General features: G+C 56.6%; 1 protein-coding gene across 2 annotated transcripts; it reads left to right on the top strand.

Moving 5' to 3' along the window:
* Positions 1-1,190: 1,190 nt before the first annotated feature.
* Positions 1,191-11,845, top strand: NCKIPSD (NCK interacting protein with SH3 domain). 2 transcript variants are annotated; one of them, XR_007497563.1, is made up of 13 exons: positions 1,191-1,445; positions 3,770-3,879; positions 4,085-4,289; positions 4,443-4,533; positions 4,927-5,402; positions 6,394-6,564; positions 6,704-6,790; positions 6,871-7,009; positions 7,089-7,169; positions 7,545-7,673; positions 8,171-8,250; positions 8,376-8,548; positions 10,933-11,065. XR_007497563.1 is itself a non-coding variant. In XM_049777349.1 (13 exons), the coding sequence occupies exons 1-13, from the start codon at positions 1,275-1,277 to the stop codon at positions 11,134-11,136; spliced, it is 2,130 nt and encodes a 709-aa protein (XP_049633306.1). In that variant the 5' UTR covers positions 1,191-1,274; the 3' UTR covers positions 11,137-11,845. The 2 variants fall into 2 exon arrangements, 1 of the variants encoding a protein (XP_049633306.1); XM_049777349.1 differs by having other exon boundaries at positions 8,171-8,263; positions 10,933-11,845.
* The last annotated feature ends 614 nt before the right edge of the window (positions 11,846-12,459 follow it).

Here is a 12,459-nt window from a genome sequence, read left to right as displayed (position 1 = left end):
CTCACTGTTGAAGGACTTCTCACCTCTAGCTTCCAGGTCTTGAGGAGGATAATTGGTTACTAGAGAAGAAATGTGTCTCCTCAGCAGAGGAGACGAGATCTCCCAAAATCTAGGGACAAGGGGCCAGAAAGATAGCACAGCAGTAGGACATTTGCCTTGCCCACCCAGGAGGGACCCAGTTCGATTCTCGGCATCGCATATGATCCTCCTGCCTGCCAGGGGCTATTTCTGAGTGCAGAAACCAGGAGTGACCCCTGAGCACCGCTGTGTGTGGCCCAACAATCAACCAACCAACCAATCAATAAAGTTTAAAAAAGGGGGGAGAAAGCTCAGTGGTAAGGCGTTTGTTTGCCTTGCAAACAGCCTATCCAGGATGGACGGTTGTTCGAATCCCGGAATCCCATATGGTCCCCTGTGCCTGCCAGGAGTGATTTCTGAGCGCAGAGTCAGAAGTAACCCCTGAGTGTCACCGAGTGTGGCCCCAAAACCAAAATAAAATAAAATAAAAATCTAGAAACAAGCCAGTAGGGGTCGGGAAGGTGGCGCTAGAGGTAAGGTGTCTGCCTTACAAGCACTAGCCAAGGAACGGACCGCGGTTCGATCCCCCGGCGTCCCATATGGTCCCCCCAAGCTAGGGGCGATTTCTGAGCACATAGCCAGGAGTAACCCCTGAGTGTCACCGAGTGTGGCCCCAAAACCAAAATAAAATAAAATGAAATAAAAATCTAGAAACAAGCCAGTAATGGTGAAAGAAAGGAGATAGCATGGGAGGCCTGGTCTGGGTGCAGGCAGGGGAAGGGACTGAGTCACTCCCTCTCTCTCTCACCTGCTCCAGCCACTCTGAACCCCAAGATTTGGTGGTGGTGAGGCCTGAAGAGAGAGGAGGCAGAAAGACCAGCTCCCACAGTGCTATCAAATGTCATGCAGGCAAGACCCAACCAGGGTGGCCCTCTTGGGGTGTCTGCAGGAGCGGAGCACCTGGGCTGAGAAACTGGAGCGCCCCTTGGAGAACTAGTAAACACCGGGACCGGCACCGGAGCAGCCGGGGGAGTTTGTTCTAGTCTAGTCCTGCAAGGGGCCGGGGCTGGGCCTCGAACTCGCGACCTCCCACCGGTGCCGCGCTTCCTCCTGCGGCCGCCAGGGGCCGCTGCGTCCCCGCGCGCGAGTGACGCTCCGGGGCGGGGCGGGGCGGGCGGGTGCGCGCGCATGCGCCGTGCGCCCCGGCTGTCCTCCCGGCCTGGAGTCCCGGTTCCGCATCCCCGCGGCCCGGCCTGATGTACCGAGCACTGTACGCCTTCCGCTCGGCGGAGCCCAACGCGCTGGGGTTCGCCGCGGGCGAGACCTTCCTGGTGCTGGAGCGCAGCAGCACGCACTGGTGGCTGGCGGCGAGGGCGCGCAGTGGGGAGACGGGCTACGTGCCCCCCGCCTACCTGCACCGCCTGCAGGTGAGTCCGGCCCTCCCCTGATCCCCTGGGTCTGGGCTGAACCCCATGACAAGGCCGCAGGACCCCCCACCTCCAAGCTCCAGACCTCTCAGGGGTCTTCATTGCATGGGGGGCTGGAGTCCAGGACATCCCCAGACCCCCCAGATCCAAGAGCATTGGGTTCCCCAGAGCCCAAAATGTCACAGGAGATGGAAAGCCCTTGACAGCCAGGGCTGTCAGACTTAGCAGAAGAGGGAACTCTGGCACTGACACTTCTGGGAGCCCAGATTCTTGGGGGATCTAATAGCTGTGAATCCTCATCTGAGTGGAATTCAGGAATTCAGCCCAGAGAGTACGGATACCCCAATTTCCAGACCCCCTAATGGGCCCCATCCTTAGACTAAACCCTCCACCCTGATCCCTGAGCTCCATGGACACCACCTGTTTCAAACCGTCCTATATGTCCTCCCTTCCCCCCTGAGGCTCCTGGGGCTCTAGTCACCCTCATTCCCAATCACTGTCTCAGCCACCCTCTTACTAAGAGCTCTTACTAAGCTCTCCTCCTTTGTTTGGGATCAAACCCAAGGACTCACACATGCCCGCAAGGATGGTGCCACTGCATCTTCAGCACCCCACCCCCAGACTCCAGGCTCCCCACCTCTGCTTGGCACTGCTTGGAACTTGCGGTCCTCCTCCTAACATCTTCTCCCAAGCCTCTGACCCTGACTTTGCAGCCTTGCTTTTTCTGAAAGCGAGGAGGCACTCACTGTGTCCCGTCTCTGAATTGTGGGAGGGGGGGTCTGCTCCCATTGTGAAAAAGTGAGGCCTCCCCCTCCCGCTAACTCTGCCTCTTTCCAGGAGTGGAGGCCACTGCGGTGCCGGTGCCTGTTCCCCAAGAATAGCCCTGCTGTGGGGACTGGCTGGGGTGCCGGGCTCCAGCTGGTCTATTCTGACCACAGGGAAGCAGGGTCTGGAGCCTCCCGATGGGTGCCAGACACCCCCGTCCCGTCCTGATCCCAACCCAGCTCTGGACAAAAATAACAGGATAAATCTGGAGTCGTCATCTGGCCTCACCAGAAGTGGACCATAGCCCCCAGGGGTAGCCCAGTGGGGTAGGAGTGTGTCAAACCTGGCTTCTCTGGGGCCTCTTGGTGGCCTGTAAGGAAAATTCTGCCTCTTCTCTGTGCCCCTCCCCTGCTGGCTGGGAGCCCCTTCTTTTGCCACCAGACTGGGTATCTGGTGGGCATCTTTGGCTCTTGGCTTTGCTCTGCCTGTCCCCCTGTCTCTTCCTCCCCATGTGACATCTAGGTACATCCCTGCTCGGTCTCTTCATTTCTTTCTGCGTGGTCTCCCTCTCTCTTTTCCATCTTGCTTTCTCCTCTTGCCCTGCATGTCTCCTGTCTCTGCCAGTCCCTGTGCTACCTGGAGGTTGTCATTGAACTGGGCATCCATCTGTCCGTTCTTGTCGGGGAAGCTTTGCAAGTCTGTTTTGGAGTGACGTCACCTCGGTTCTGAGGCTTCTGTGTAGCCTGATGGGCCAAGTATGCCAGTGACAGGGAGGGATGGGCCTGGCTGGTTCCACAGCTGGCACCGCCTACTCCCCACCCATGTCATTGGAGCTGAGATTGGACCCCAGAGTCGTAGGGGATGGCACCGCAGAATCTGGGGCAGGGACCAGGTTGTTCTCTCAGGGCTCCCTTTGCCACAGACACAGAACTGAGCTGCTGCTTCCCAGGAATCTTCCAGGCCTGGAAGGAACACTCCTCAGACAGTTTGGAAAGGCTGAGGGATGTGGGCAGCAGAGAGAATGGAAAGAAGACCCCTTTTTTTGCCCATCCACGGCTTCCCGGACCTGTGAGGAGCTGCAGGAGGACAGAGTGGTTCTGGAGCCTGACCTTGGCTTCATGAAGGACCGGCAGGCTGCAGAGATTTTTCCAAGGCTTTTAGACATTCTAGGCTCCCTGCTTAGCATCTCAATCTGGACGCTGAACCCTGCCGAGACTGGCTGTGTTTGCCCGCCGCCTGGCGCTGGGCTGGTGCTTCTTGTGTTGTTTTGGCTCGAAACTCCCGATTTTTTGACAAGACCTGTTAGCAGAGGGCCTCGATTTTATTGGCATAATAAAATCCCAAGTGGGGGCCCCCATCTGTGGAGCAACTCCATGAGTGCCCCCCTACCTAGCTCTCTGCTTAGCCCACTTTGAAAAGCCCATTTCCTGGCCCTGTCAGCCATCAGCCTCTAGCCACAGTACTGCAGACTGCAGGGATGTGGGTCTTCTCTGCCCCAGCTTCCATCCAGGGCCGAATAACTGGTCTCCAGGGCTAACTGCCTCCCTCTGCCACCTCAGGGCCTGGACCATGATGTCCTCCAAGCCATTGATCGGGCCATCGAGGCTGTGCACAATGCTGCCATGCGGGATGGGGGCAAGTACAGCCTGGAGCAGCGAGGGGTCCTCCAGTGAGTGTTTTGGGGACCCAGTTCCCAGGGATAGGGTGGGGAGTTCCAATGATGCCTGGGGAAAGAGTGAATGGTGGACTGGGCTGGGAGTGACAGAGTTGGGAGCGGGTAGGCTGGCTTTGGACTATGTGGCCAACACACGAAGGCCTTGGGAGCTGTGAGGTAGGTAGCCCAGTCCTCATTCGCCTCCCCATCCCGCCATCAGGAAGCTGATCCACCACCGGAAGGAGACATTGTCCCGCAGAGGCCCCACGGCTGCCACCAACCCAGCAGCTCTGCCCCCGTCCACCAGTGACCATCACCTGGACGCTGCCAGGCAGCCCAATGGGGTCTGTCGAACGGGCTTCGAGAGACAGCACAGCCTGCCTAGTTCTGAGTTCCTCGGCGGGGCCGATGGTGGGCTCTACCAGGTAGGGTGGAGGAGGAAGGGAGGTGGATGAGGCCGAAGGCTTGAACGGGCTACCCAGAGTCAGTCTGGCCTGTGCCCTCCCTGGCCGGGGAGCTCAGGCCCTGATTACTGGTTAGGCTGGCACCTCAGAAGGCAGCTTGCCCCCCCCCCACAGATCCCACCACAGCCTCGCCGAGCAGCACCCACGACACCACCGCCACCCGTGAAGCGTCGCGACCGTGATGCCCTGGTGATATCAGGGAGCGGTAAGACTGAAAACAGCGGATGCGGGAGAGATAGCACAGCGGTAGGGCGTATGCCTTGCATGCGGCCAACCCAGGATGGACAGTGGTTCAAATCCCAGCGTCCAATATGGTCCCCTGTGCCCTGTGCCTGCCAGGAGTGATTTCTGAATGCAGAGCCAGGAATAACCCCTGAGTGCCGCCGCTGGGTGTGACCCAAAAACCAAAAAAAACAGGGAGCAGGGAATGTGGGTGTCCTGTGCTGGGAATGGTTATTGGGAAGGCTGGATTGGGGAGCACTTGGGGGTTCTGGCCTTGGTGAGAGGCTCTACCAGAGGAACTGGCTCCAGTGTGGACCTGGAACAGGAGGGCAGGGAGCCCGTGGCTGCCAGGACAGCATCTTCTCTCTGCCTGCAGGTAGCCGCAATGCCACGACCTCAGGGGGCAGCTCTGTGTGCAGTGGCTCCTCGGTCAGCAGCACGTCCCTGGACACGCTCTACACGGGCTGCAGCTCCACTGAGTCGGGGTCTAGCTGCTCACCCACGCCCCCTCCTGTGCCCCGCCGCGGCGCCCATACCACCATGTCCCAAACTCCATCTTCCAAGGAGCCTGTCCCGGAGTCCTCTACTGAGGAAGAAGCAGTAGCAGCCCCAGAGGCACCGGAGGCGGTGGCTGCTCCAAGCCCAGAGACCACCGAGGAAAAGGCAGCGGGCGAGACAGTCGTGCCCAGGACCATCGGTGCAGAACTGATGGAGCTGGTGCGGAGAAACACAGGCCTGAGCCATGACCTTTGCCGTGTGGCCATAGGCGTCGTGGTGGGCCACATCCAGGCCTCTGTGCCGGCCAGCTCCCCGGTTATGGAGCAGGTCCTCCTCTCGCTGGTGGAAGGCAAGGTGAGGGTGGACAGCAAAGCCATGTTCCTCTCTATCCTCAGCTGCCCCACCATCCCCAGCCCATTTTGTCCCTCTCATGCCTCCAGCCTGTCACTGACTGGTATTTGCTGGGCTCTAGTTCTGGGCTTTTACTGTGCAGGGTGCTAGAAATATGGAGGTGGGACCAGAGAGATAGCTTGGGGGTAGGGCATTCGCCTTTCATGCAGAAGATCCCCTACAGAATGGTGATGGGTGCCTCTCTGGGTCTGGGAATGAGGCAGTTTTCAGAGGTCTCCCCACCAGTGTGTCACATGCAGAAATTAACTGGAAGGCTGTAAAAACAGGGTGCAGGGGCTAGAGATAGCACAGCAGTAGAGCTTGTATGCGGCCAACCCAGGACAGACAGTGGTTCAATTCCTGGCACACCATATGGTCCCCCTGAGCCTGCCAGGAGCAATTTCTGAGCTCAAAGCCAAGAATAACCCCTAAGCACCTCCAGGTGTGACCCAAAAACAAAATAAAAAAAAAAAACAAAACCAGGGTGCAGAGGGGTGGAATGGGACTGATTTCTGGGCATGTTGAAGGCTGTGCCATGGGAACGCTCTTTGTTTGTTTGTTTGTTTTTGAGTCATACCCAAGATGCTCAGGGGTTACTCCTGGCTCTGCACTCAGAAATCACTCCTGGCAGGCTCGGGGGACCATATGGGATGCCAGGGATCGAATCTGGGTCTGTCCAGGGTCAGCAGCATGCAAGACAAATCCCTACCACTGTGCTATCACTCCAGCCTTTTTGGGAACACTTCTTTTGTGGGAGAGCAATAGGGCTCAGGCCCTCTCACGTCTAGGCTAGACACTGAGATGGCTGTGGTAGGGAGGGGACAGGGGGTGCTTGTCTGTCGCATCTTGGGGCTCATACCCTTAACCTATGGTTGGGGTTGACTGCTGGACTTGGGAGCCCTAGGAAGCCAGCTGGACCCTAGTGTGCTGAGCCCCTGGCTTACTCTCACCCTAGGACATGAACAGTGCCCTGCCCTCAGGGCAAGTGTGCCATGACCAGCAGCGGCTTGAAGTGATCTTTGCCGACCTGGCCCGCCATAAGGACGATGCCCAGCAGCGGAGCTGGGCCCTGTACGAGGACGAGAGTGTCATCCGCTGCTACCTGGAAGAGCTGCTACACATTCTGGTGCGGGGGCCACTCAAGGCATCCTCCAGTCCTGTGCCATCCCTCCCCTCACCAGGGCTCAGGACATTCTCCCACGTAAGTGGCCTGTGCCCACGGGGCCCCACAACTCATGCCCAGTCTGTTGCCCTGCTTCCCGTAGACCGATGCATACCCTGAAGTGTGCAAGAAAATGTGCAAGAGGAATGAGTTCGAGTCTGTGCTGGCCTTGGTAGCCTATTATCAAATGGTGAGTGGCAGCAGGGAAGCACTGGGGGACCGGGTGGAGGTGGGCACTCTTGGCACGGAGCTCATGGTTGGCCCTGCCAGGAGCACCGGGTGTCTCTGAGACTGCTGCTCCTTAAGTGCTTCGGCGCCATGTGCAGCCTGGATGCAGCCATCATCTCTACACTGTTGTCATCTGTGCTGCCGGTGGAGCTGGCACGGGACATGCAGACGGACACGCAGGGTGAGGCGAGAGTGAGGGAAGGGAGGAGGGGTGCCCGCCATTTCTCCAGGCTCTGACGTTGTGGTCTGACTCCCCGTAGACCACCAGAAGCTCTGTTACTCTGCCCTCATCTTGGCCATGGTCTTCTCCATGGGCGAGGCAATACCCTACGCGCACTACGGTAAGAAGCCGTTCATTGGGCTGGAGGGATGGTACAGTAGTTAGGGCAGTTTTTGCCCTGCATGCAGTAGTCCTGGGTTCCATCCCCGCCGTCCTTATATGATTCTCCCAGCACTACCCGGAGTGACTCCTGCGTTCAGAGTCAGGAGTAACCCTTGAGCATTGCTGGATGTGACCTATCCTCTAACCTCACCCCCACCCCACAAAAAACAACCTATTCATTGGCCTTTTCTTGGAAAGCCTCCCTAACCACAGCAGCAGGAACCAAGCCCCAAGGACCTCCTGAGCAGAGTCTGAAGGGATCAGTTTTCCCCCTGGGAGATTGGGTGTCTGGGAGGAAGCACAGGGTTTCAGCCTCCCGTGTGGCCTCTCTCAGATCACCTTGGCACACCCTTTGCCCAATTTTTGCTGAGCATTGTTGAGGATGGGCTGCCCCTGGACACCACAGAGCAGCTGCCGGATCTCTGCGTGAACCTGCTTCTGGCCCTCAACCTGCACCTACAAGGTGGGTGTGAGCGTAGTCAAGATTGGGGTGGGCTTGGAGTCAGAGAGATAGCATGGAAGTACGGCATTTGCCTTGCATGCAGAAGGACGGTGATTCGAATCCCGGCATCCCATATGGTCCCCTGAGCTGGCCAGGAGCGATTTCTGAGCGTAGAGCCAGAAGGAACCCCTGAGTGCAGCTGGATGTGACCCAGAAACCAAAAACAAACAAAAAAACAAGACTGGGGGCTTGGGGCCGGAGCCATGGTGCTAGTGGTAGGGCATTTGCCTTGAATGCACTAATCTAGGATGGACTGAGGTTCGATGGTCCCCCAAGCCAGTAGCGATTTCTGAGCACATAGCCAGGAGTTACCTCTGAGCATCACTGGGTGTGGCCCAAAAAACAAAAAACAAACAAAAAAAAGACTGGGAGGACTTTGGTGGGTTTTGGCAGGGGGGTGGCCCTGCAAGTTCAGCCTCTAGACACGCCTACACCCATGTACTTCTGCTTGCCTACAGCCCCTGACCAGAACGTCATCATGACTGCCCTGAGCAAGCATGCCAATGTCAAGATCTTCTCTGAGAAGCTGCTACTGCTGGTGAACAGAGGGGGTGAGGACCCCGGAGCCCTCGTGGCTCCGCCTCAAGGTCCTGTGACTCCGTCGGGTGACTCCAGGACCCCCGTGAAGACACCATCCCGACCCAGCTTCTCCCTACTGCCTAGATGACCCGGTGCGCATCTTCAAGCACGAGCCCCAGCCGCCTCACTCCGTTCTCAAGTTCCTGCAGGACGTGTTCGCCAGCCCCGACACTGCGACCATCTTCTACCACACCGACATGATGGCTCTCATCGACATCATCGTGAGGCACATCTCGGACCTGTCCCCCGGAGAAAAGGTGCCAGGCAGGGACCTTTGTGCAGATGGGAGTCATGTAGGCATGAAAGCAAAATGGGGGGAGGGCAGAATGGGGCGCCATGACCCTGACTTACCAGAAGCCAGAAACAGGACTGCAGCAGAGCTGGATAAGTCCAGGATGCTGCTCAGAAGCCATGGTGGGGCCTTGTGCTGAAGGAGCTGCCAGTGAGGTGAGCTGGTGGGCACCATGAGGAGAAGGCTGGCATTGGAGGAGGTGAGACAGGAAGTGGAGTGGACCCCCACTGTGACCTTGGAGAAAGGTCTATGACCTTAACAACTGACCAGGCAGAAACTGGGCTGGTCCATGGCTGCAGGCTCAGATGTGGTCTGGCCCAGAATGGCAACGGGCAGAGGAGGTTCAGGTGTTGACTAGAGGAAGAAAACCGTGGGGTCAGTTAGTGGGTTGAGGGGTCTCTGAGGATATGGAGAAGCTTAGGTATCTGATTGGAGGGGATGAGGGAACCATCTAGGCCAGGGGAAGGGGATTAGGAACACATCAGGGCCTATGGAGAAGGAAAGATGATGAAGGTTGGCTGTTCGGAATAGATAGGAAGGAAAGAATTAAAAAAAAAAAAACCTGCGTTTGGCGGGCAGGGACCATTCTTGGTGTTTGGGGAGATCAAACCCAATGCCAGGAATTGAAGCAAGTGCTTCCCCACTGAATCACATCTATAGATTTTTGTTTTAGGGCTATACCACGCTGTGCTTCAGGATCACTCTTGGTGGGCTTGGGGACCAAATTGGGTACAGGAATTAAACTGGGTCAGCTGCCTGCAAAACAAGCGCCCTTACCCATGGTATTCCGTCCCCTGGACCTCTGTACTTTTATTTGTCTTGTTTGGTTTTTTGGGACACACCCGGCAGTGCTCAGGGGCTACTCCTGGCTCTACACTCAGAAGTTGCCCCCGGCAGGCTCGGGGGACCATATGGGATGCTGGGATTTGAACCACCATCCTGCAAGCAAGACAAATGCCCTATTGCTGTGCTAATTCTTCGGCCCCCAGACCTCTGCACTTTTGACCAGAACACCTGGATAGACATTCAATTTTCTTTTCTGTTTTTTGTTTTTTTGTTTTTGGGTCACACCCGGCAGTGCTCAGGCATTACTCCTGGCTCTACACTCAGAAATCACTCCTGGCAAGCTCAGGGAACCATGTGGGATGCTGGAATTTGAACCACCGTCCTTCTGCATGCAAGGCAAATGCTCTTACCTCCATGCCATTTCTCCGGCTCCCAATTCCTTTTTTTATTTTTCCAACCCCCTCCCCGACATCCATGTTCTTTGCTGTTGTTTATTTGGTGCTTAGAATCAGCCCAGAGCTTCCTATATGGGAGGCATACACTCTGCTGAGCACCTTTTCCAGCCTGGACAGCAGTTTCCTTCGTTGAGATAAATAAGATGAGAAAGGGGCTGGGCAACTGGCTCAGAGGACTAGATAGCATGTTTTGTATGTGGAATCCCCAGGTTTGATCCCTAGCATTGCATGATCCCCCAACCACACACAGTCCCCAAAAGAAAGAACAAAAGAACTGGAGAGATTGTGTAGCAGATAAGACGATATTATCTTTTTTTTTTTTTTTTTTTTGTGGTTTTTGGGTCACACCCGGCAGTGCTCAGGGGTTACTCCTGGCTCCATGCTCAGAAATTGCTCCTAGCAGGCACGGGGGACCATATGGGACGCTGGGATTCGAACTGATGACCTCTTGCATGAAAGGCAAACACCTTACCTCCATGCTATCTCTCCAGCCCAAGACGATATTATCTTGCATGTGCCTGATCCAAGGTCAGTTCCCAGCACTCTGTCCAGGAGCTCTGCCAGGAGTGATGTGAGTGCAGAGCCGGGAGTAAGCCCTGAGCACCTGATGACCAGAGGAAAATAATAACAATAACAACAACAACAATAATAATAATAAACCATGAGTATATCTCCAGCTTTGGGAAGGGGGTGTGGAGATTTTAGTGTGGCGTGTGGACAGATCAACCACAGGGCTCCCTGAGAAGCCCAAGCAAGCCTGCTGGAAGCTGAGGGGATGAGCGGGGTCCTCCAGGAAGAGGATGAAGTGGGTAGAGACAGCTTGCAACTTGCAGCAGGTGGCAGCACAAGCATGGGAGTGGCTCCCACGGCCTCTCTGAGCCAGGACTCCCTTGGCCTGCCTCAGACAGTCGCTGTCTGGGATGACTCACTTTTATCCTCCTTTGTCAGCTACCAAAGATGGCTATGGCAGGTTCTTTTCGGAGATGGGAGATGGGGGTGCAGTCAGCATTGGTACTTCTGCCCTCAGCCCTGAGGCTCCCTAAGACTACAAGGCGGTTGCTGCCTGTCCCTCCCTGGGGTCCCTGAGCCTGCCTGCTCTTCCCCTCAGCTGCGGATGGAATACCTCTCCCTGATGCATGCCGTGGTCCGCTCCACGCCCTACCTGCAGCACCGCCACCGACTTCCCGACCTGCAAGCTACCCTGCGGCGCATCCTGGCCGAGGAAGACGCCTCGCCCCAGTGCCAGATGGATCGCATGATTGTCCAGGAGATGTGCAAGGAATTCCCTGAGCTGGGCGAGGCCCCCAGCTAGCACCCGCTTGCTTGCTGCCCCTCTGCGGCCCGGGCAGGGTGCAGGGGACCCTAAGCTGGACCCTGAGAGTATTTTGCACTGACAGTGTGAGGGGAGATGGTGGTGGTGGAAGGGACTAGAAACAGGGCCCCCTCACACCCTAGGGAGCGCGAATGTGAAGGGCCAAGTACGGGATTGGGAACCATATTCTGGGAGCTGCACTGGAATGGGGGACGTGTGAGCCGAAACCCCCGCCATCTCCCAGCAGGCTACACCTTCAGCATGCCCCCCTCCCTGCCTTCCATGCGTGCACACACACAGTTCTGTGGCTATTCCGGGTGGGCTTGAGCCCGAAGCCCCCCCACCCACACTCGACCCCCTGGCCTGGTCCATATCTGGGCCTGATGAGGCCTGGCCTTGGGGTGAGGGAAGACCCACCCACCAGCTCTGTTCTTTGCCTTAGCTTTGCAGTGAGTGCTGCTTGTGCGCCCCACCCCAAGGGGGTGCTGTTCTTGCCCCCCCTCCCAGGGACCCTGGTCAAGCTACTGCCAGGGAGCAGAGCCCTGCCTGGGTCCAGGCCATTTCTGGAACCTCACTGAAGTAGGGGGGGGGGGCACTCGGAGCCAACGACAGAATCTATTTTCTCTGTAAAGATATAGATTGAAAAGCCATGTGTATTTTCCTATGTGCTGCGACTCACCTTTGAAAATAAATGACAGACCTCTAGAAACAGGCTTCTCTTCTGGCCTGAGGGGGCGGGGCACCTGGGCAGAGTTTCAGAGATCCCCAACTCCAGTCTGAAGAGGTAAGAATGTCCCTGCAGGGGCCGGAGAGATAGCATGGAGGTAAGGCATTTGCCTTGCATGCAGAAGGATGGTGGTTCGAACCCCTGCATCCCACATGGTCCCCTGAGCCTGCTGGGAGTCATTTCTGAGCGTAGAGCCAGGAGTAACCCCTGAGCTACCAAGTGTGACTCAAAAACCAAAAAAAAAAAAAAAAAAAAAAGAATGTCCCTGCAAGGCTTGCTCCTCAAGGTCCCCTGTGTCCTGGACCAGCCCTCTTCCCTGAGTGCTCCTGTGCCCTGTTACCACCACAGCCAGAAGTGCCCTTCCAGGCTCCAGCTGTCATTTTCTTTGTCTCAAATGCCCCTGCTCTCTGGAAGCTTGATCTTCAGATCTGGTCTCACCAGAAGTGGCCCCTGCACGTCTCTGTTCCCAATGATCTTTGGGTTGGGAAGCTCACATCAGACAATAGGGCAAAAAGCATCTTCAAAAGTATATGGCTAGGGGCTGGAGAGATAGCACAGTGGTAGGGTGTTTGCTTTGCATGCAGCCAACCTGGGAC

This window comes from Suncus etruscus, chromosome 7 (genome assembly GCF_024139225.1).
Source record: "Suncus etruscus isolate mSunEtr1 chromosome 7, mSunEtr1.pri.cur, whole genome shotgun sequence".
Lineage (NCBI taxonomy): Eukaryota > Metazoa > Chordata > Mammalia > Eulipotyphla > Soricidae > Suncus > Suncus etruscus.
This window is presented reverse-complemented; position numbering and strand designations above follow the sequence as displayed.